The sequence below is a fragment of the Candoia aspera genome, chromosome 7, assembly GCF_035149785.1.
Source record: "Candoia aspera isolate rCanAsp1 chromosome 7, rCanAsp1.hap2, whole genome shotgun sequence".
NCBI classification, from domain to species: domain Eukaryota; kingdom Metazoa; phylum Chordata; class Lepidosauria; order Squamata; family Boidae; genus Candoia; species Candoia aspera.
Genome location: NC_086159.1, coordinates 29,617,948 through 29,642,163, shown reverse-complemented (window position 1 = coordinate 29,642,163; position 24,216 = coordinate 29,617,948). Strand labels below are relative to the sequence as shown.

At 39.3% G+C, this 24,216-nt stretch overlaps 2 protein-coding genes across 3 annotated transcripts; both read right to left on the bottom strand.

Moving 5' to 3' along the window:
- Positions 1-4,636: 4,636 nt before the first annotated feature.
- Positions 4,637-13,400, bottom strand: MIEF1 (mitochondrial elongation factor 1). 2 transcript variants are annotated; one of them, XM_063309581.1, is made up of 5 exons: positions 13,263-13,400; positions 11,852-12,000; positions 11,540-11,720; positions 10,987-11,249; positions 4,637-8,960 (listed from the first exon to the last, which is right to left on the bottom strand). In XM_063309581.1, exons 2-5 carry the CDS (start codon positions 11,993-11,995, stop codon positions 8,154-8,156), a joined length of 1,395 nt encoding a protein of 464 aa, XP_063165651.1. In that variant the 5' UTR covers positions 11,996-12,000; positions 13,263-13,400; the 3' UTR covers positions 4,637-8,153. The 2 variants fall into 2 exon arrangements, with proteins under 2 accessions (XP_063165651.1, XP_063165650.1); XM_063309580.1 differs by lacking the exon at positions 13,263-13,400 and having other exon boundaries at positions 11,852-12,429.
- A 21-nt stretch (positions 13,401-13,421) lies between these two features.
- On the bottom strand, positions 13,422-17,984 carry LOC134501666 (mitochondrial ribosome and complex I assembly factor AltMIEF1). Its single transcript, XM_063309582.1, has 2 exons — positions 17,801-17,984; positions 13,422-13,690 (listed from the first exon to the last, which is right to left on the bottom strand). The coding sequence occupies exon 2, from the start codon at positions 13,663-13,665 to the stop codon at positions 13,453-13,455; it is 213 nt and encodes a 70-aa protein (XP_063165652.1). The 5' UTR covers positions 13,666-13,690; positions 17,801-17,984; the 3' UTR covers positions 13,422-13,452.
- Between the last annotated feature and the right edge of the window lie 6,232 nt (positions 17,985-24,216).

Below are 24,216 nucleotides of genomic sequence, written 5' to 3'. Positions count from 1 at the left end.
GTAAATGTATATGGAAGACTTCATTCTGGATTTCAGTAAAAGGTGTGAGATATGTGGATTGATTTAGCCTGGTGTTACAGAAAAGTTAAAGTTTTAGCATTTATGCTAGATAAAGAAATTTTCTATCTTAAAATCAGTTATTTTTAAATGTCCAGCTTTGATATTTTGGATGTGCTATTACTGTCAATATACTTCTACAGTGGAGTCCTTGGTGCTGAGCTTGGCTGTTTGCTTGCAGACTGTTTCATTATCTGACTAGGTAACATCAGTGCTAGTGAGTGTGGAGTTTGCTCCCTGTTTATATACAGTAGCTTGTCCTACCAGTGTTGGTGGGGGTGTGGTTTTCTCCTTGGTAGTTCCTTGATTCTTCAGCAAAGGATCGTTACCTTGTCGTGGTGCTGGAGCTTGAGCACCTCAGTGATGCCATGAGCTAAACCGTGAAGGGCCACCCAAGACAGGAAGGTCATGACAGAGAGGTCAGACTAAATGCGATCCCTCGGGAAGGTAATGGCAACCCACCCCAGTATTCTTGCCGTGAAAACTAAATGGATCAGTACAACCAGAGATATGTCGGTATACCATCGGAAGATGAGACCCCAGGTCGGAAGATGGTCAAAATGCTACTGGGGAGGAACAGAGGATGAGTTCAACCAGCCCCAGACATGATGACGCAGCTAGCTCAAAGCCGAAAGGACGCCTAGCGGCCGACGGTGCTGGTGGTGAACAGCGAATCTGATGTTCTAAGGATCAACACACCATTGGAACCTGGAATGTAAGATCTATGAGCCAGGGCAAATTGGATGTGGTTATTGGTGAGATGTCAAGATTAAAGATAGACATATTGGGCGTCAGTGACTGAAATGGACTGGAATGGGCCACTTCACATCAAATGACCACCAGATCTACTACTGTGGACAAGAGGACCACAGAAGAAATGGGGTAGCCTTCATAATTAATAGTAAAGTGGCTAAAGCAATGCTAGGATACAATCCAAAAAACGATAGAATGATCTCAATTCAAATTCAGGGCAAACCATCTAACATCACAGTGATCCAAATATACGCCCCAACCACAGATGCTGAAGAAGCTGAGGTAGAGCAGTTCTATGAGGATCTGCAGCACCTACTGGACAACACACCTAAAAGAGATGTTATTTTCATCACGGGAGACTGGAATGCTAAGGTGGGCAGTCAAATGACACCTGGAATTACAGGTAAGCATGGCCTGGGAGAACAAAACGAAGCAGGACATAGGCTGATAGAATTTTGCCAAGACAACTCACTCTGCATAACAAACACTCTCTTCCAGCAACCTAAGAGACGGCTTTATACATGGACTTCACCAGACGGACAACACCGAAATCAGATTGACTACACCCTTTGCAGCCAAAGGTGGCGGACATCTATACAGTCGGTAAAAACAAGACCTGGAGCTGACTGTAGTTCTGATCATGAACTTCTTATTGCACAATTTAGGATCAGACTAAAGAGATTAGGGAAGATCCACAGATCAGCTAGATATGAGCTCACTAATATTCCTAAGGAATATGCAGTGGGGGTGAAGAATAGATTTAAGGGACTGGACTTAGTAGATAGGGTCCCGGAAGAACTATGGACAGAAGTTTGCAACATTGTTCAGGAGGCGGCAACTAAATACATCCCAAAGAAAGAGGAAACCAAGAAGGCAAAGTGGCTGTCTGCTGAGACACTAGAAGTAGCCCAAGAAAGAAGGAAAGCAAAAGGCAACAGTGATAGGGGGAGATATGCCCAATTAAATGCAAAATTCCAGAGGTTAGCCAGAAGAGATAAGGAATTATTTTTAAACAAGCAATGCGCGGAAGTGGAAGAAGACAATAGAATAGGAAGGACAAGAGACCTCTTCCAGAAAATTAGAAACATCGGAGGTAAATTCCAGGCAAAAATGGGTATGATCAAAAACAAAGATGGCAAGGACCTAACAGAAGAAGAAGAGATCAAGAAAAGGTGGCAAGAATATATGGAAGACCTGTATAGGAAGGATAACAATATCGGGGATAGCTTTGACGGTGCGGTCAGTGAGCTAGAGCCAGACATCCTGAAGAGTGAGGTTGAATGGGCCTTAAGAAGCATTGCTAATAACAAGGCAGCAGGAGACGATGGCATCCCAGCTGAACTGTTCAAAATCTTGCGAGATGATGCTGTCAAGGTAATCCATGCCATATGCCAGCAAATTTGGAAAACACAAGAATGGCCATCAGACTGGAAAAAATCAACTTATATCCCCATACCAAAAAAGGGAAACACTAAAGAATGTTCAAACTATGAACAGTGGCACTCATTTCACATGCCAGTAAGGTAATGCTCAAGGTAGACTTTAGCAGTTCATGGAGCGAGAATTGCCAGATATACAAGCTGGGTTTAGAAGAGGCAGAGGAACTAGGGACCAAATTGCCAATATCCGCTGGATAATGGAAAAAGCCAGGGAGTTTCAGAAAAACATCTATTTCTGTTTTATTCTAAAGCCTTCGACTGTGTGGACCATAACAAATTGTGGCAAGTAGTTAGTGGTATGGGGCTACCAAGTCATCTTGTCTGCCTCCTGAAGAATCTGTATAATGACCAAGTAGCAACAGTAAGAACAGACCATGGAACAATGGACTGGTTTAAGATTGGGAAAGGAGTACGGCAGGGCTGTATACTCTCACCCTACCTATTCAACTTGTACGCAGAACACATCATGCGACATGCTGGGCTTGAGGAATCCAAGGCTGGAGTTAAAATCGCTGGAAGAAACATTAACAATCTCAGATATGCAGATGATACCACTTTGATGGCTGAAAGCAAAGAGGAACTGAGGAGCCTTATGATGGTGAAAGAAGAAAGTGCAAAAGCTGGCTTGCAGTTAAACCTCAAAAAAACCAAGATTATGGTAACCAGCTTGATTGATAACTGGCAAATAGAGGGAGAAAATGTAGAAGCAGTGAAAGACTTTGTATTTCTAGGTGAGAAGATTACTGCAGATGCTGACTGCAGCCGGTAAATCAGAAGACGCTTAATCCTTGGGAGAAGAGCAATGACCAATCTCGATAAAATAGTTAAGAGCAGAGACATCACACTGACAACAAAGGTCCGCATAGTTAAAGCAATGGTGTTCCCCGTAGTGACATATGGCTGCGAGAGCTGGACCATAAGGAAGGTTGAGAGAAGGAAGATAGATGCTTTGCAACTGTGGTGTTGGAGGAAAATTCTGAGTGCCTTGGACTGCAAGAAGATCAAACCAGTCCATACTCCAGGAAATAAAGCCAGACTGCTCATTTGAGGGAATTATATTAAAGGCAAAACTGAAATACTTTGGCCACATAATGAGAAGACAGGACAGCCTGGAGAAGATGCTGATGCTAGGGAGAGTGGAGGGCAAAAGGAAGAGGGGCCGACCAAGGGCAAGGTGGATGGATGATATTCTAGAGGTGATGGACTCGTCCCTGGGGGAGCTGGGGGTGTTGACGACCGACAGGAAGCTCTGGCGTGGGCTGGTCCATGAAGTCACGAAGAGTTGGAAGCGACTAAACGAATAAACAACAAGTTCCTTGATTAGGGTATTGTTTACAATAATATATAATTCATACTAGTTTGTGAAGTAATAGCATTCTTACTGATAATGGGGAAGTAGGAACTCAGGTCCAGCTGCTGGTTTGTTCTTAGCAGTTTTGCTTAATGCATGGTTTAAGGAAATACTTGTGTGCAGTAGCCAGTTACAGGCACACATTCCAGAAGATGTAGCTGACATTGGGGGTCAGAAATGAATTGAGTATGTTTGTTAAAGAAGTCCAAGGAAAAAAAGCAATGCCAGGTGAACAATTTGATATGAACAGACAAGAGCCTTGGGAGTAAGAATCAAAGAAATGGAGGACAGAGAGTACAGTAACTAAATTATAACAGCACACAGCAGGAGTTTTGTTATCAAGTCCTTCTCTCCACCATACCTTTCATTTTGATAACGGGTAGCAAAACAGAACAATCTTGTCTTCTATAACCTACTCCCATCTAGTACATCTTGGAAAACTCAAGCAATATCCAGAATAATTCCCTTTGATTTACAATTATAATATGTACATTCTACCTATACCTGAGTATATCAAACTATGGAAATATTTATATTTAATTCTATTGTAGTACAGAAGGCCTGATACATAACAATTTTGGGATGCATTTACTTAGTTCCTTATTTGTTTCTATTTGTTCTGGGTAAGACGATCCTCTTATGTCGTAATTAGCAGTGCTGCTTGCAGGCAAAGTTCAATTCTGTCATATCAAAGATGATTTCCTAGACAAATAGGTGGATTATTTGCGATAGCTCAAAGAAAATTGTGGGCTGCAATTTGTCACATGGGTTATCATGTATCATAGTTTTGTGCAAAAGATTTTTATTAGAACTATTTTTCTTAAAATGCAAAATATTCTGATTACAGAGATGTTCTGTGCTTAGTTCTAGGTACAGCATTATAAAAATTAAGGTTCACTTTGAGAACATTCTTCCAAGTACCCTTAAGTGTTGCAAACTGAGAAGGTAATTACAAGATTATCTCATTCCATTTCCTCTTCATAAAGATAATGTGGAAAAAAGCCCCAACATATCCAGCACATATTTAAAAAGAGCCTTGTGGTTGTGGAATATTTTATTTCACAACTTTTACACATTGTCACAGACCATCCACTAGACTTTTCTCTTCCAACCCTCTTATATAACATTTCAGCTTGGGCAAATGACCCAGGTATTTCATTTCAATATGTGTGTATATATAGATATACATACATACATACATATATGATTACATAATTCTCATGTTAAGAATTCCATCAGACTCTGGAGGTCAGCAGTGCCAAGCGAAGACAACCAAATGTATTATTCAGCTGGCTGGTCTTAACTGCAGTTCCTACTGATTGATTTGACACCTATGTTCCAAGATGAGCAGACTTGGGCTCCTTGGCTTGAGACCATCACTGTTGCCATTGGCTTCCCACTTCCCCTGTGATTTAGAAAAATGGCCTGTGTTGTACTTCACACTATCAGTATCTTACTCTGTTCTGATTATTTTACAGACCTTGAGCTTAAAACTAAACCTGCCCCAGTAGCAACTAGGAAATTGTCACATGCAGCTTAACTGAATACTGGTAAGTTTAAGATTACTAATTCTTCAGACTGAATTTTCTAGGGAAGATTTTACAGCTGTCCCACACAACCTGATACACAAACATTGTGCAAGGTGTATTACCCTCAACAGAAATGAAGAGTAAACACATTTATTTCAGCTTTGGATTTTGCACTGATGGCAGTGGCAATTTGCTGTGTGGAGTTATTAATATTAGCCTTATTATGAAACAGGCTTAAATCCTTTTTACATACTTCAAAGGAAAAAAACCATCATTACTTTGTAGGAAATAACAGTTAAAAGAGATGAAAGTGAAAAAAAATCAAAATGGCATCTTACTTAACAGGGATAGTAGCTTAAAACTACATACAATATATATTCAACCTCATAACAGGACATAGTTAAAATTTTCTAATAAATGTTTCTGCAATGCTTGTTCTTTTTAAAGTAATAATATATTAGATACGTGGGAACGCTACTGGACTCTTCTAATTCTTACCTCAGATATCATTTGCTTTCCTGTCATAAGCCAGCAATAGATTAATGGACTAAAGGAAAAAGGTAGCAAAGGGGGAGAAAAATGGGCTTCACAGCAGTGTCTCCAGCCACATACAGTCTGTATGTTGCTCATCAACACATATAGCAGAAAGTTTGAGAATGGAGAGGAATGTATTCTGGAAAAACTACATTAGTCAGTAAAAAGAAAAAGAAAAACCAGGTGTTTTCCAGGCTACAAATTGCCAGGCACTCAATGGACAACTTTCTATGTCTTTGGCTGGAAGACGGAAACTGAAATTAGGACAACACTGGTTCCATTGCCATGCAATATATACCATCTGTAGCAGACAATCTAATCGCAAAAGACCATGAAAGATGGTGTACTCTCCATAGCAACACATGAGAATTATACTGAAGATTATCTTAACATGCACTAGGGCTATACATGCTTTGAAAATGATTTGAAGGAAGCATTTCGGACATTGCACGAACACAGCAGTTCTCTGCTATTCATTAAAATAACCAATTTGTTTTTCAGGCTTCCTCATAGGCTTTCCCCCTGCAAAAAAAAAAAAAAATGCCACTACTTTAAGGATTCCACTCATTAAAGTCAATGCAACTCTTTAAGTAGCACCCTGAAAAAGAACTGGCTACTTTAATGAATATCAGATGATTCTGTGCAAACAAGGACCAAAACCCTCTTTCAGATCAGTCCTAAGCATACATAACCTTTGCAAGCACCACTTTCAAGAGAAAGAATATGGGGGAGGCTTATTTCTGGCTCCTAAAACTTGAAATTATCTCATTATCCACTGTTCCTTTTAATGTTAAGGGTGGATATTTGAAACAAGGTAACAACCCTCCGAATTACATATGTATGACTGTAACACCTGTTATGCAGGTATGACAGTCTCATCTCTTAGAGCACCTCCTATCTTTTTTTTCCTTGGGTGGGGGGAGAGATGGAAGAAGCATCAGATGATAGCAGGATCAACAAACCATATATTCCTGAGATTACATGTTCACCATGCCATGCTTGCATCTGCAAAGCAGGAGATACCGTTATTGTGGCTCCTCCCTACATGGTGTATCGTTATTTCAGGGAATGGGCAGAGATTAAGAACAGGGTTATATATAACCTATGCATGGAATACCACATAAGAGAAGATGTGCTGATGGCTTCATGAATACAACTGGATCAAATTGGTTAAATGCATAGTATGCCACCTCCTTTAAATGTATAAAGACAATGTAATAAATATTTTTCACTCAAACTATTTTGCTTTCCTCCAGAAGTGTTATTTTTTTGTAACTGCCTATGCCCAATAATTTTTTAGACTAAACCTTCAGGAGGCACACATCAGTACCCATAGGTTCCCCAGCTGGCCAATGTATTGAAGCTCAAGGCCTGATTTTCAAATACTAGTAGTATGAAGTATTCAGAATTAAAAAGGGCAAAGATACTTCAAATTCAGACTGGGCACCTCACTGTGACTGCCAATGCCAGGTACAGCAGTGGTGCCATGCCATCCAAAAGATCTTTGCCCTCTTCAGTTTTGCATACCTCCACCTCTATCAAGTACCCTTTATAAGATTTTAAGGCACAACATTTTTAACAAGAGTCATAGTGTTCATTCAAGAATCGTAATTTCAAATTTCCTCCTCTGTGTCTCAGAGTGGATTGTCTGCCCTAGCATTTCCTAATTTCTCAGGCAGTTAACACATAGACAAATAATTTCAATAATAGTGAATGAGAAATTACGCTCCCTACATTCCTCTGCATAAGTTAGCAATCTGCTATCAGTTTTTCAAACAAGAGTGTATTGTGGACCTTGTGTGCATGCATATGCATGTGCATGTGCAGTGAAGGACTCCAGTCTGGCAAAGCAGCAAATCCTAGTCAATATGCACTCCGTTTTTTCAAAATATGGGGTTATTGTCACTCTGAGTGTCACATAAACTTATGCAGCATGCAATTTTTTTAAAATAAAAAACCTTTTCTAGACAATATAAATACAGTCAAAGTACAGGACTCACAAATACATATCCTGCTATAAATATTTCTCTGAAAACATTTTCTCTGTCAAACACTTTTGGAATGAAAAGGGGAAAAAATAGAATCACCAATCAATAGGAACACAGCTCATTCCACTTAGGTGGTTCTTAAAATTGTTAGTGGCAATTCTACACTTTTGAAAGAGGGAGTAAGAATTTTCACTGCAGCAAGGTATAGAGCGAAATAGGGAAAATAGGGTACATATTGTCGGGACTCCAGCAGCGGGTACATCAACAAGGACCTTATAGCAAACTGAGCAGCTCTTCAAAGTTGCTTCTTCCTTCAGTTCCTTGAGAGTAGTGGAACTAGACCAGTAGCACCAAGAAATCTACCCCCCATCCCATTTAATAACAATAAAAATACAGAGACAGACTTGCAAAATAACCAGGGCAAGATGTGCATAACTCACTCAGAAGAGAAACTGTCATGGCAAGTAATTCTATAACACTAACCTCACTCTTAAGGCAGCTATTATATTTGCAATAGGACTTCTGGTTCTGAAAGTGAGCAGTACAGGGTATAGCCTAATTCATCCACTTCCTCAGCAGTAAGCTCTGAAAACAAGTTCACCTTGGGATTTAAAGCACTGGGAAGAACTCCTTCTTCCAAATAGCCGATTAGTTTTCTCAATGCCTGAAGAAAACGGTCAGCTACTGCATCTTGTGACCAATCAGTTTCTTCTTGGGTCAGATGTAGTACTACATTGGTGAGCTGGCTGGCAGAAAGACGACCCAGCGTAGGGTTCAGTTTACATATGGCCTTGAGGATCTTGAGGCACAAAGAACGGCAACCAGAGTCAGCTTGGTCCAGGGCCCGAAGGCGAGCTGTTTCTGCTGGCCGAAGGCTCAGTCTCCATAGATTATCATATTGGGCCAGTCGGTGTGGCTTGGCTACCAATACAGTATCACCTAGTGTCACAGATGGTAAAAAGTCTATTAGAAGGTGCCGATCCCGTTCATACTGGACCTCCAAAGTTAGAGATTCTAAGGGTGCTGCTGGATGGATCACATAGTCTAGGAGGGTCCCAATTGCTGGCCAGTTGATGGAGCCGGCCACTACTTTCTCAAAGGTACAACACACAGCCTTGGGTGAGAGGTAACCCCCCACTACGCAGCGGTCCCAATAACTGCTACCACGAGGAAAATATTCTGGGTTTTCCCGACGTACTAGGCAGAAGCCAGGGATGTTCATGATGGTATCTTCACCTGGAATGCATGACCATAAATTCTGTTCCAGCACAAGAGGAACAATGAGTTGGATGTGATCAGCTGTCACAACCTAGCAGCACAAAGAGAGAAATAAAAGCAAGAGTTAAACATCTAAGGACTGATCATATCAACTGTCAGCTAGCTTACTTGGCACCCTCCAAAAGTCTGGACTTGAATTCTCATAATTAAAGGAGTTAGTCCAACAAATGTGGCTATCAAGTTAAGGACAGCTAGCCCAAAGGGAATGCTGGGAATATATATCAATGATGCTCAATATCCTCTTTAAATATACTGATGTCACAGAGGCAGCTTCAGCAAACTCACAAGAATGTTGCAATCTCATCAAGAATTGACCATATATTATGTGGGGGGAACAAGCTGGTTAACTTATGAAGATCTGTTAAATTTTGAAGATGGTGAACCAAAGCTTAAAACAAGGGAATTGTTAGAGTTGGATGGTTTTACATATTTACAATTGTCAGAACGTTTTAAAGTGGACAAATAGAGTTTTAGAATTGTTAATGAAACAACTCAATTTGAAATGGAACTTTCTATGAATGATGAACATGTTATTACAAAGATGTATAAAATGTTGCTACAGATGAATTTAGAAGATGAACAAGTTAAAGAATGTATGATTAAATGGGATATTAAATATTATGTTGGAGCAAAGGGATATTAAATATTATGTTGGAGCAGTGGGAGAACTTGTGGAACAAAGGTTTGAAATTTACTTTGAATTACAATTTAAAAGAGAATTTTTATATAATGATGTATTGTTGGTATTTAACTCCTGATAAGTTGTCAAAAATGTATAAGGGAATAACAAATGTTTGTTGGAAATGTTATCTGGGTGAAGGAACTTTTTATCATCTTTGGTGGACTTATGAAAAGGCTGAAAAATTTTGGGATCAAATATGTGCTAATATTCAAAAGATCCTTAAAGTGGACTTACAAAAAAAACAGAACTGTTCCTCTTAGGCTTGATGAAGAAACAGCTTGAGAAACAACATGGGACTTTGCTTTTATGCATGATTACAGCAGCAAGACTTTTATATGCACAGAGGTGGAAAGATCCACAAATACCTACAGTGGAAGAATGGATTATTAAATTGATGGAGTTGGCTCAAATGGCCAAACGATCAGCATTGATAAGAGAAAATACTGTTTCTGGATTTCTTTTTACTTGGCAACCACTTTTAGACTACTTGCTTGTGTCAGAAAAAAAATGAAGTTTTGATTTTGGCTTTAATGATTAAATGGCTTGATTTGACAGAAGTACTGTTATTAAGGATTATCTAATTATAAGAGATTATATTTGTAAACATATTCATATCTGTACTGGAAAAGGTTGGAAGTCACTTTCTGTTTTCATTTTCTCTGTTCTTGTCCTAACAGTCAGGAACCATGCTGAGACGAGGAATAAGTCTCTAGTGTTTTATTACTGCTACATAAAACAGAACATCCTAACAAACTGAAGAAGCGTGGGAAAAACCCAGACAGATAAACCCCAAAAGTTAAGGCGGGTCTGATCTGTGTCTCTTTGAATGGCTGCTCAACTCCTCACTACTACGCATGCGTTTTCCCCCCTGGATAGGGGCCCCCTCCTGCTCACCATCAGTGCTCATGACAGTTCTGCACTTTTATCGTTTTTCTTTTTTCTTTAGTTCCATACCCTAGCTTTTCTATATTCTATATTTTGTATTTTAACTATATTCTGTAAAAAATAATGTTGTTTTTTTTATAAAAAAAGAATTGACAATATATTGGGGAGATGTAAATAGGCATCATTTTGGATGACAACAGGAAACTAGGACATATGGACACAGTATTGCTGGATTAAAAATCTGATAATATGCTATACTGTGAATAAACAATCTGAAAATATATTTCTTTGAACAGATGTAGAAGAGAAAAGACACAGAAGACAAAGATGTGGATACTGGCCAGAAAAGGGAACTTTTTCTTACACAAGATCAGATCACACACAAAAAAGTCCAGATAGAATCCCAAGAACATGATAATGGGATAAACTATCTCTGCTAACATTATTCTTGCTGAAGAACATTTAACAGCTTTTCACCCATTCAAGTTACCTGTAAATCATCACAGAGGCTACCACTCAGATACATATCACGCAGAGGCATGTCTGGCAACTTGGCACGGAGGAAACCACGTAATTCAGCACAGATATCCACAGCAGCTTGCTTGGCTTTGATCTGTTCTTCTGCGGAGATAGCCACCTTTCTCCGGTAATAAACAAATAGCTTTTCTTGCAAGGACATCCGAAGGCGAGATTTCTTTAATTCCACCTGGCTTCTCTTGGCAGGTGATTTATGTTTCATAGGTTTGATTGAATCTGTTCAAGTAACACAATAGAGAAAAACCAAAAAAGAGCCCAAATGGCTTGTATAAGTTGCCTGCACTGAAATTATTCTGCTCTAAACTTGTATTTTTTTTAACAAACACAATAGCCTTAGGGTAAGGTTTAAGGAAAAAGGAAACCGTTCATGGGACAATCCAGAAGCAGACATCCTTTGCCTTTAAAAAAAAATTCAAATGAGACAAACTACAAAGCCATTCTGAATATACTAAATATAGCATATAGTCAGTACAATGTATATATTCTTTCTTCAGATTATCTCTCACCTATTTCGAAATCTGAAGCATCAGTGGGAAGAGTCTGCAGAGAACGGCTAAGATTTGTCTTCATGTCTTGGTTCAGCAATCGTGATGATGACCCAAGCCAGCTTGGTTCCTCCCAGCTTCTCTTTCCTGACTGGCTTAAATGAGTGGGGCTGGCTGGAGCACTAATTGCTCTGTCATACATCTGAAGTGAGTGAAAGTAGGACATTGACTATATGACCCAATCAGAAGACTTAATTTCTAAATCGTCTACTGCATTTGTTTTGCAACATCAATAAATCTTGACATCTCTTAACCAACTATATTATTTCTTACCCGTTTGACAGCCAAGGTAGCAATCCCCAGCATAGCAGCACCTCCCACTCCCAGTACAAGTCGAGCATTGGACAACACAAAATCAATAGCTGTGCCAATCCCATTGTCATCCTTCTTTCCTTTGCGCTCTCCAGCGCCTGCCATTGCTCCTACATAGGAAAAAAACAACAGCATAACTGTTCAAAATTTTTAGTTTGCCATTCAGTGCTTATCTGATCTTAATTCCATGGACTTTTACTAAGATTAACTATCTGAAGCTAAGTCTATTTTACATATATCACCTTAAAACATGTTTTGTAACTCTTACTGTAAAAACCCTAACCCTGGTTAACACAATATAAATCACTAACTAAAACTACAAACTACAATACATTAAATCAATACTAGAAATTCAATTTTCCATAAAATTAAAATGCAGACTTTATGTAGAAAAATATAGAAAAGCCCAAATTGGGGGTGTAGTACAAATCTATGTATAATGTTATAATCCAAGAATGGTTTCCAATTAGAACTGAATTCTACATCAGATGTACTTTTTAAATATGAAGTTATTCTAGATGTTGAAGCATATTCCCTCAATTTAGAAAGAAAGAATCAAAGAAGGAAGCGTTAAGATTCTTGCAGCCGTTAACACATACAAAACTAGTTCAATAAATATCCACCTTTTTAACCTGGGACCCTTCCATAATGTTCAGCCAGAACAACCACATTTGGAAGGCACCAGGTTGGGTAAGGTTGACTAGAAGTGAGATTTGTGCAAGACCAAACACTAAAATTCACATTAAGTGAATATTTGATATCCCTCTTTTACATTAATAAGCTTGGAGCTATTATGAATAGAATTCTCCAGTAGGAAAAGCTAATAGAAAAGGGATTTGATAGTGAAAAGGAGTGTCTGAAAAAGGAGTGTCTGAAATATAATTGCAAACAATTTCAAGGAGTAAAAAAATTGTAGTTGGAAAAGCTATACTTGCACAAAAAGGCTAGTGAAGATCCAAGACCAAAAAACAATACATTTAGGAGTTAGAGATATATCACAAATATATATATATACAGGTAGCCTAGGACTGTAAAAAAATATCAGCTGATATTTAGTGGATGCCCCTTAGTTTGATAAACTGATTACCAGGATTTAAGGGGAGTCAAAATAAGAGTTGCCAATACAGTACAGGACCAAAATCTGGATGGGAATTTCCCCATCCTCTGTAGCATAGACATTTATTTTGTAATTATTATTAGCATACATAGTACATTCTTCACAATACCACTTTCAAACATGCTAGAATTGTTTTATTACTATAAATAAAAATTAACTTCTAATTACTCAGATTACTATTTTAGGCAAATTTGCTTTTTAGCTGTACAAATAATGAGTGGTTAAAATAGCACAGTACGTCTATACATAATTTACCTGAGGCTTAATGCATCTGCGAAAAGGAAGGAGGAATGCTCCCAGGGATATATGGCAGGATACTTTTGGGGATTTTTTTTTTAAAGATTTGCAGCAGACTTCTGATATTGACCATCCAGTTCAAATGACTAGAGAAGTTAAAGAAAATAAAAGCAAAAAAAAAAAAGTGACAAGGAAAAAAAGGAAGTTTCTAAATAAGCCCTCCAAGTTTGCTGCGCAAGAAAGCCTGGCCCTTTTTAAGGTGTCGCTCTTTATCTTCAGGGTGCTTAAGGTGCTGGTTCTTGCGAAATTCTTGCCGGATTGAGGTGAAGTAGAAATCACGATCAGTGTAGCGCAAGCCACGTCCCTGACGCAACAGTGCACGATAAAGGTTCAGCACAGCTTCACGGGTCCACGTTGCCATGGAGGATGAGTGGAAGAAGAGTGAACTAAAGATACAGAGAACAGAGAAAACTAAGCAATCCCTTTTCTTTAGGAATATGTATATATTTCAGTTATGTTGCATCTTTTCTAAGAGAATGAGTACTAATAAATCTAGTTATAAAAATAAATCCAGTAATTCATAGTACTAGTATTACTAGTACAGTAGTAACTAATAAAAAAGGAAATACCCATGTCAAGTTCTGGTCATTGCAAAATATTATCTTCATATACATAATAGGGTAATTAAGCTTCTAAATGATTCACAGTACAATCTGCAATTGTTTCATTTCAAACCCAGAAGGATCCTTTCACCTGTTTAGCTTTTACCTATTTCATAGGAGCATTTCACCAAGTGTTTAAGTCTTTATATGCGTTCGAATTCCTTCCTCAGATACCACAACTTTTCAGTTTGTGATGTTTTGTTTTATTGCTCAACATTTTGGAATCTGAGCAGAATCCTGTTTTGTTTAACTGACTTGCTCTCCAAAGCTTTTCACATCTGCTTAATTTAGCAAGTCCTAGAGGGAGGTCACCCCTTCCTGGATCACTGCCTTGCTGTGGCAAAGGGGCTTGCGTAACTCAATGAAGCCATGAGCTATGCCGTGCAGGGCCACCCAGGACAGACAGGTCATGGCGGAGAGTTCTGACAAAACGTGGTCCGCTGGAGAAGGAAATGGCAACCCACTCCAGTATCCTTGCCAAGAAAACCCCATGGACAGTATCAAAAGGCTAAAAGATATGATGCCGGAAGATGAGCCCCTCAGGTCGGAAGGTGTCCAATATGCTACTGGGGAAGAGAGGAGGGCAATTATGAGTAGCTCCAGAAAGAGTGAAGCGGCTGGGCCAAAGTCAAAAGGACAGTCAGTTGTGGATGTGTCTGGAAATGGAAGTGAAAGGGAAGTCTGATGCTGTAAAGAACAATATTGCATAGGAACCTGGAATGTAAGATCTATGAATCAAGGCAAGCTGGATGTGGTCTAACATGAGATGGCAAGATTGAACATCGACATCGTGGGAATCAGCGAACTACAATGGATGGGAATTGGCAAATTTAATTCAGGTCACCATTATATCTACTACTGTAGGCAAGAATCCCTTAGAATAAACGGAGTAGCCCTCATAGTCAATAAAAGAGTGGGAAAAGGAGTACTGGGGTACAACCTCAGAAACGACAGAATGATCTCAGTTCGAATCCAAGGCAAACCATTCAACATCACAGTAATTCAAGTCTATGCCCCAACCACTGATGTCAAAGAAGCTGAAGTTGACCAGTTCTATGAAGACCTACAACACCTCTAGAACTAACACCAACAAAAGATGTCCTTTTCATCTTAGGGGATTGGAATGCTAAAGTAGGAAGTCAAGAAATAACTCGAATAACAAGCAAGTTCGGCCTTGGAATACAAAATGAAGCAGGGCAAAGGTTAATAGAGTTTTGTCAAGAGAACATGCTGGTCATAGCAAACACTCTTTTCCAACAACGCAAGAGACAACTCTACACATGGACATCACCAGATGGTCAGTACCAAAATCAGATTGATTATGTACTTTGCAGCCAAAGATGGAGAAGCTCTATGCAGTCAGTAAAAACAAGACCTGGAGCTGACTGTGGCTCAGATCATGGGCTTCTTATTGCAAAATTTATGCTTAAATTGAAGAACGTAGGGAAAACCACTAGACCATTCAGGTATGACCTAAATCATATCCCTTATGAATATACAGTGGAGGTGATGAATAGATTTAAAGGACTAGATCTGGTAGACAGAGTGCCTGAAGAACTATGGATGGAGGTTTGTAATGTTGTACAGGAGGCAGCAACTAAAACCATTCCAAAGAAAAAGAAATGCAAGAAAGCATAGTGGCTGTCTGATGAGGCTTTATAAATAGCTGAGGAAAGAAGGAAAGTGAGAAAGGGAAAGATATAACCAACTGAATGCAGATTTCCAGAGACTAGCAAGGAGAGATAAGGCCTTCTTAGATGAACAATGCAAAGAAATCGAGGAAAACAGTAGAATGGGGAAGACTAGAGATCTCTTCAAGAAAACTGGAGATATCAAGGGAATGTTTTGTGCAAAGATGGGCATGATAGAAGACAAAAAAGGTGGGAACCTAACAGAAGCAGAAGAGATTAAGAAGAGGTGGCAAGAATATATAGAAGAACTATACAAGAAAGATCTTAATGTCCCTGATAACCATGATGGTGTGGTCACTGACCTTGAGTCAGACATCCTAGAGAGTGAAGTCAAGGGGGCCTTAGGAAGCATTACTAACAACAAAGCTAGTGGAGATGACAGTATTCCAACTGAGCTATTTAAAATCCTAAAAGATGATGCTGTTAAAATGCTGCACTCAATATGCCAACAAATTTGGAAAACTCAACAGTGGCCACAGGATTGGAAAAGGTCAGTACATTCCAATTCCAAAGAAGGGCACTGCCAAAGAATGTTCAAACTACCACATAACTGCACTCATTTCACATGCTAGCAAGGTTATGCTCAAAATCCTACAAGCTAGGCTTCAGCAATATATGAACCCAGAACTACCAGAAGTACAAGCTGGGTTTCTAAGAGGCAGAGGAACTAGAGATCAAATAGCCAACATTCGCTGGATCTTGGAGAAAGCAAGAGTTCCAGAAAAACACCTACTTCTGCTTCACTGACTACGCTACAGCCTTTGATTGTATGGATCACAACAAACTGTGGCAAATTCTTAAAGAGATGGGAGTACCGGACCACTTTACCTGCCTGCTGAGAAACCTGTATGTGGGTCAGGAAGCAACAGTTAGAACCAGACATGGAACTACCAATTGGTTCAAAATTGGGAAAGGAGTACGACAAGGCTGTATTTTGTCACCCTGCTTATTTAACTTATATACAGAGTACATCATGAGAAATGCCGGGCTGGATGAATCACAAACTGGAATTAAGATTGCCAGGAGAAATATCAACAACCTCAGATATGCCGACGATACCACCCTAATGGCAGAAAGTGAAGAGGAACTAAAGAGCCTCTTGATGAGGGTGAAAGAAGAGAATGCAAAAGCTGGCTTGAAAGTCAACATTAAAAAAAACTTAAGATCATGGCATCTGGTCCCATCACTTCCTGGCAAATAGAAGGGGAAGAAATGGAAGCGGTGACACATTTTATTTTCTTGGGCTCCAAGATCACTGTAGACGGTGACTGCAACCATGAAATTAAAAGACTTTCCTTGGGAGGAAAGCTATGGCAAACCTAGACAGCATATTAAAAAGCAGAGATATCACCTTGCCGACAAAGGTCCGTATAATCAAAGCTATGGTTTTCCCAGTAGTAATGTATGGCTGTGAGAGTTGGACCACAAGGAAGGCTGAGTGCCGAAGAATTGATGCTTTCGAACTGTGGTGTGGAGAAGAATCTTAAGAGTCCCTTGGACTGCAAGGAGGTCATATCAGTGAATCCTACAGGAAATCAACCCTGACTGTTCATTGGAAAGACAGATACTGAAGCTGAAGCTCAAATACTTTGGCCACCTAATGCAAAGAGATGACTCACTGGAGAAGACCCTGATGCTGGGAAAGACTGAAGGCAAAAGGAGAAGGGGACGGCAGAGGATGAGATGGTTAGACAGTATCACCAACGCAATGAACAATGAACTCCAGGAGACAGCAGAGGACAGGAAGGCCTGGCATGCTATGGTCCATGGGGTCACGAAGAGCCGAACACGACTTCATGACTGAACAACAAAGAGGGAGGTCCGTCCTCAAATAGAGGTATATCTAGACTCGACTTAAACCCCCTACATAGGTAAGGAAATATATAGATGCCTCTTTTTAAAGATCTATGGACATATTTTCCACAAAGTTGGTTATGAGCTCCTCAAGCGAGTCCCAAAATGTAAGTAAAATGACTAAGTAGCCTGTAGCAGATGTCTCCTTCCATAGGAGGACGGGGGGGGGGGGGCTCAAGATAAAGAGGGATAGGTGCCTAATAACGAAGTTGAAAGGCCCTCACAGGAATCTAGAAAGAAAGGAAACATTTCCTCCTTCATCTCCACCGAGCTGGATCTCACGAATGGGGAAACCTAGGGGGGACCGTGGATGGGTGGGTGGAAGCATGCCGGAGGGCCGAGGACTCACCCGTGAGAGGGCGGGAAATCCGGCAAATCGGCGGTGGTGGCAATAACAGAGACGGACTCCGCTTTCGGTATCTTACAGCAGAGCCTTCGTCGCGCTTCAGAGCCGTCCACCCCGCCTCTTCCCGTTACCGGCAGCGCTCCCAGAGTCAAACAGCAATATGGCCATTTCACTTCCGGTGCATGGCCCCTTCACCATGGAAACGTTCTTCCCTTCCAAAGAGAGCCGAATGGTTCCGCAGAAAGTCTCCGCTGCTATTCTGTCAATGCACGGGGGGGGGGGGGTGCGGGGAAGTGGGGAAGGAGAGCCTTAGACTCCTGGAGGGATCTCAAGACGACCGGATGAGGGAGGCAAGAAGCCGGGCGAGCCGTGGATGACCGCAAAGGGTTGCGTTTATCTGTATGTCTTTGCTGCCGTCTAGTGGTCGTTCGGGTAGTTCGAATTTCAGTCGACTTCTCCCACGCTGATGCCCACGAGATACGTAAGAACTACAACCGCCCGCATTCCCAGCTGCCCGACCAAGGTCCGTCCTTAAAAAGCTGCCTTCCCATCACTACTTTAGAGTTACCATCTCTGGACAGCAAAAACCCAAATATCCCCCAGGGAGCAGCAAGGATTTTCCTTTTTGCTGCCATGGTTTGGTCGGCAAGAGTTTTGCAAGTCAAATGGCTTTCCAAGTTTTACTGTTTACGGAGATCCATCCAGTTTACTGTTTCTTTTCTGTTGTCACGGGACAGGTATAGATCTGATGGACTTAAGTTGCAGGAGGAAAAAAAATCAGTTGAATATTATGAGGAATTTCTTAGGAACAATTCTACTGATTTATAATTGGAATCAATTTGCTTTAGTGGGTTCTCTGAAAATACTGGATTTATTGTATCAAGTAAAAAGTGGATTCAGCGGTTCTCAAACATTTTAGTCTTGCGACACTCTTACATTCTTAAAAATGATTGAGGACCCCAAAGAGCTTTGGCTTATGTGAGTTTTATCTATTGATATTTACTTATTAGGAATTAAAACTGAGACATTTTAAAATATTTGTCTTCGCAGACCCCCTGAAAGGGTCTCAGAGACCCCCAGGGGTCCCCAGGCTGCACTTTAAGAACCACTGGCCTACATGATTCTTTTCTAATTCTGTGGCTTGGTTTGGATGACACTCTTGCCAGCCACATTTTAGCTGTGTAAGTTCAGCCTCTGCCACACTTATGGTTCAGAATGTCCTCTGATTTAAATGTGATTTAAATTTCAGCAGAAGCTGATGAGTATCTTTACCTTGTTTATAACTCTACTACTGATTTCAGAAATTCACTGTTGACTGAATTTGAGTTAAATTGAGAAAAACTGGGGATGGGCCATAAAGGTTTCTTTCTCTTCACAATTTAAGCAATATTCAGATCTATTCTGAATCCAAATTGTTGCCAAACTGTCTTGGCGTACAGGTAGTCCTCGACTTATGACTATTCATAATATTATGATTATTAATATTAGCCAATATTAGGTTCAGGCTTTGAGAAGACTAGCACAAAAAGTCAACAAGAAAGCCTTGTTTCTTTTTATAATCATCAATAATAATGTGTGCGTTGGGATAGTGTATGCACAGAAGTTAGGAAAAGAATGTTTCTGTACGCACGTATATATACGAGAAATGCAAGAGACAAAATAGATCGGGTTTCCTTTTGATGGTTACCTTAAAATAATAATTATATATACATATACATTGTTTATGTATTTTCAACATTTCCTCTACATTTTCCCATTGCATATTTAGCAACCACTGTTGTATTGGAATGAAACTCAAGTTTTCTTTGAGCAACCAACTTTGAGATCATAGAGACAAAAGACAACATGATAGAAAGTCACCAGGAGGACTTCTGAGGTACATATGAAGCACTTTTTTTTTTTGCTGGTGATAGATTAGGAGGCATGCTTGAATCAGATCAACAGCACTGCCTTCTGGCTGTTTTATGGAAAATGAACATTAGTTTTCAAAACAGAAATTAAAAGAACATAAAAGCGCAGTGGAAATGGACATGTACTCTGCTTGGTGGTGTGTGTTTTTTTGGTGCAGAAACGGACAAACATTTAAGAGCATCTTACAACCCTGGGAAGGATGGATTTAATAGAACTTGGCCTTCCCTGGTGTCATGAGTACTGATGGTGAGCAGGAAAACGCATGCATAGTACTGAGGAGTTAAGCAGCCATTCAAAGAGACACAGATCAGACCCGCCTTGACTTTGGGGTTTATCTGTCTGGGTTTTTCCCACGCTTCTTCAGTTTGTTAGGATTTTCTGTCTAATGTAGCAGTAATAAAACACTAGAGACCTATTCCTTGTCTCAGCGTGGTTCCTGACTGTTAGGACACCTGGTCCTGTTAAGGAAAGATCTTTCCTTTTAGTTTATTTCTGCTCCTTAGTTTATGGGAAAGGGTTTAATTTACCCTATACTGAACATGCTTTAATTCTATCCTGTTCTCATTAGGACTAAAATGCAGCAAAAATGGAATATATACAGTAGTTTTTCCAAGTTAAGAATGTAAACTTGCTTCTGAAAATGTTTGTCGTGAATTTTATTTAAGTAGAGCTCAACACATCCCTTCCCATGATATCTCTACATCAGGTGTGCGGGACATTAGCTTTGATATCACTCATCTACAGTGATACCAAACAGAGGCAGAAGGCACCATGGTGAGGAATGGTGCTGGGGCCTACCGAACTTACTTGCTTACTCTTTCTAGAGAGCACACCTATGAAAAATTTTGAACAGCTTCCAAATCTATGAATATGAAAACTTCCAACAGGGACAGAATCTTTGTAAAGACCAACCAAAATGGCAGAAAAGAGAGTACAAGCTTCTTAGTTCACCAGAACTCTTTTTCATGTTACCCACCCTCCAAGTGAAGGGGCAACAGAGAACAAAGTCTAGCATTCAAGCCAGAGTTTGCCACCAGGAGACCTACAATTCAAAGACAGTCTCAAAACTCTAGACTGAATGCATTAGGAAGAGAGACAAAGAATAAGAACAGTGTCTGCTTGGTGAAGAGTGCTAAAAAATATGGAAGACTGAGCACTCTTAACTCTGTTTTAGTTGGTCTTAATAAAGCAGGAGTAGGCTGAGAGCTGTAATTTGCCATTCAGTAGTATGCCAGAGGTCTCACTGCAAAAAATAGTTGCAACTAGAAAAAAAAAATGCATTTTGTTTAATTTGCATTTACCTTTATCTAAAAGTATTAAATACAGTTAATATTATTAGACCTTGTGCATTTAATAATTTTACAAGCATTACTTTATAAATTATTTTGTGGCAATTTTTGGAGGGTCTCTATAAATTACATTGATAGTTTTGGGGGGATTTTATGCAGCTGTGGAGACTCAGGCTGTGTTGTAAAACTATTGCATCACTATGGATACTAACTTGAATTGCCAAGTTCTTTCTGGACTGTTCCAGCAAGATTTTTCTCAGTTTTTCTCTAAATATTTTGTGCCTGTTAGTATTTCAGATTCATAATTACCTTCTGCTTTAGTGAAAGCCTGATTTTTTAGGAAGGTTATTGTGGGAGATTTCCATACTATGTGTGTAATGAATGATATATGTGATGGTTAGGTTTGCACAATGGCCTGAACTTCATAAGCTAGGTTTGTGAGGCACAGACTAGCCAACCACATTGTAGCCTAATATGTTGTGTAAACTCAGTCAAAGTCTATTGGAATCTTAAAGGCTAACACTGTTACAGTATTATGGCACAGAGAAGCTAAATGCTTCAACATTTCTAAGTACTATAGGGGAACAAAGGTGAGCCTGGCATTTTTTTCCTACACATGCATAAAACAGTTTATTTCAGTTCTAAATCATATTTAGTAACAAAATGCTTTTTTCTTGTCACAAGTTTCTGTGAGTCATAGATCCATTTTAGAATTTGATACGGTAACTTTTATATCATTCATTGATTGGGATTGGTCTGTCCTAGGGCTTGCAATTAGGCTTTGAAAGTCTGGGCATAAAAAGATCAGAGATGGATTATATTTACATTTGGATTTACAAGCTGGTCCAATGGGCTAGGGCCAACATAAGGTTTTGATTGAAACAGCTCCTTAAATTTATAGTAAAATAAGCATTTGTTACTTTGGTTTATGGGTACCAGAATCTGTTCTCTTCTAGTATGATGAGGGGACAAAATTGTTATTTCCTTTTCTCTCTCTTTGTTTTTCAGCTCCTGAAGTATCTAAACTATTTCTATTTCATGTAATCTGGAAATTACATTACAGTGCATGATGGGTGGCCAGTTACATAGCAACCCCCACATGTCCCCAGATGTCAGAATAATTGAATAATAGAAACAGTGATAATGGTTCAGCATTGATGGGCAGACTAGGGTAACTTACTAGAACTGTGGAAAACTTCAGATTTTATTTCAAAATGATGTTTTAGAGTACATGGGGATACAAATGTAGCATTTGTCTCAACTGTTTAAAGCAGCTTGGCCTTTTCCTGGAATCTTGCAGCTGCTTTAAAAAATTGCATACAAGATGCTACGTTTGTGTGCTTTAAAGAATCTTTTCAGAATTACATTTGAAGCACTGCTCAATCATGTAAGTCATCATCTGATTGAATTGTTATTGAGTTGAAGCATCAGATGATGTCTCCAGCATCAAGATATACTGGAATTCAGTTTTGCATGCATCAGCTTTCTGCAGTTATGAACTCAATGATTACTAAGGGTAAATGATAGTAGAGGATGATTTTGCATTGTTGTGTTATTTATTTTTATTTGTTTGTTCAATCAGAAGACACTTGGTGCGTTACAATCTGATCAATTTACTCTAAAACATCCATAGTACATTAAATCAAAGTAAGAAATAAAAAATGACCATTAAAATGACCATATAACATAACAGCTCAAAAAATCACAAACCAAACCCAAAAATGCAACCAATAAATATATTCATCATTCAAAACCTTTCCTAAATATTCTGTTTTCAGTAATTTTCAAAAAGCTAATGAAGTGGAAGCTGAGCCAATATCAGGGACAAGGATATTTCAAAGGGCAGGCCTGGCAACAGAAAAATAACTTTTCCTTGTCTAAAAACTTGTATGTCTCTATGTAGCATGCCTTCTATTGGTTAGACTGACATCCTCAGAGCTTTCAACACTTCCTTGCTCTCTCAATTCAGTTATTTTTCTTCTTGTTCCAACCTGTTCAATGCAGATTCTTAGTGACTCACTCTTTCTCCATAAAGGAGGAAAGCATACTACAGACTGTTACTTGCTAATAGACATAAGAAACTTAGGCTTTTTTTTTCTGTCTTTCTAAATAAATCTATCTCTATATTTTCTTTATGCAAGTATCAACCTCAAGAATCCTTTCTTACAAAGATAATACTCATGACATTAGTGTTTTTCCCTTCATACATTCTTTCTTCATCTGCTATCTAATAAAACAGCAAGTACAGAAACAGGCCTTTGAAAAGATACTGGAAGGAGATGAAGTGTGTTTGTATGTTAAAAAGATATTTGTGCAGATATACTTCAGACTTCCTTCCAGCAGCAAAGTTCCCAGGGTCACTGGGATAAATGTCCTTTCTACTTGCTTATACATAAGAAATTCAGTCTGGTAAATAGTGAAAGGACATGCTTAAACCTTGATTTTACCTCTGCAAGCACACATTCTTTGTGCCGGAAGGATCTGCACCCGCCACTTATTGTTCTGAATATTGTTTTCCTCTAATGCTGCTTTTGTTTGGATGGGAGCAAATCTACAAAATCCAGTTGTTAAGAATCTTCTATAAAGCCCCCCAAGCATAAGAAACAATTTAGTCTCAGTTATTTTTTCCATAGTAATGGGATTGCAGTCTTGAACCCCACCCACATCTTTGGGCTATGATTAAGTGCACCTTTTGCTGCAAGCTGTTATTCTGTTGTTCAGAACAATAATAGATTTCTCTTTCAATCCTGCCACAGAGACAACGCCAACTTCCACTCTAGTCCCTGACTGAGGCGTTCCAGACTAAGCATCTTGAAATTGAAATGCAAAACCCTGGTCAAACCCACACTACAGAAATACATTCAGAAACCATTACTATTTGCTTAGCTTGCTTAATTTATTCTGGCTCTGGCAGATCTAGTAGCATACTACCCCACCAGGTCCTTGGGATCTGATTCTAAACTAGACTGTTGTTCTTGTGAGGGTGAATCTGCTTCCATTCAGGTTCAACTGACATATTCAGAGAATATTTTGGATTCATCTGCAAGGAAAAATTAAGATTTATTTCATGTGTTGGTTCTGCCTGATTCCTTAATTGTGTTGTGTTCTTGTGTCTTTATGAATGGACCAGGGATGCAGTAAACCTTCAGCAAATATATGTTGCAGTGAGGTTTTCTGTAACTATGACCAACAATAAATAGAGAGTAAGCCATACAAGTA

Excerpts from the sequence above, each read along its gene's own strand:
- MIEF1 (XM_063309580.1), bottom strand. The coding sequence starts at position 12,025 with ATGCTGTTGTTTTTTTCCTATGTAGGAGCAATGGCAGGCGCTGGAGAG. Across the intron at positions 11,250-11,539 it reads TGCTTCAGATTTCGAAATAG|ATTCAATCAAACCTATGAAA; the intron begins GTGAGAGATAAT and ends TTACTTGAACAG. Across the intron at positions 8,961-10,986 it reads GCCTCTGTGATGATTTACAG|GTTGTGACAGCTGATCACAT; the intron begins GTAACTTGAATG and ends TTGTGCTGCTAG.
- LOC134501666 (XM_063309582.1), bottom strand. The coding sequence starts at position 13,665 with ATGGCAACGTGGACCCGTGAAGCTGTGCTGAACCTTTATCGTGCACTG.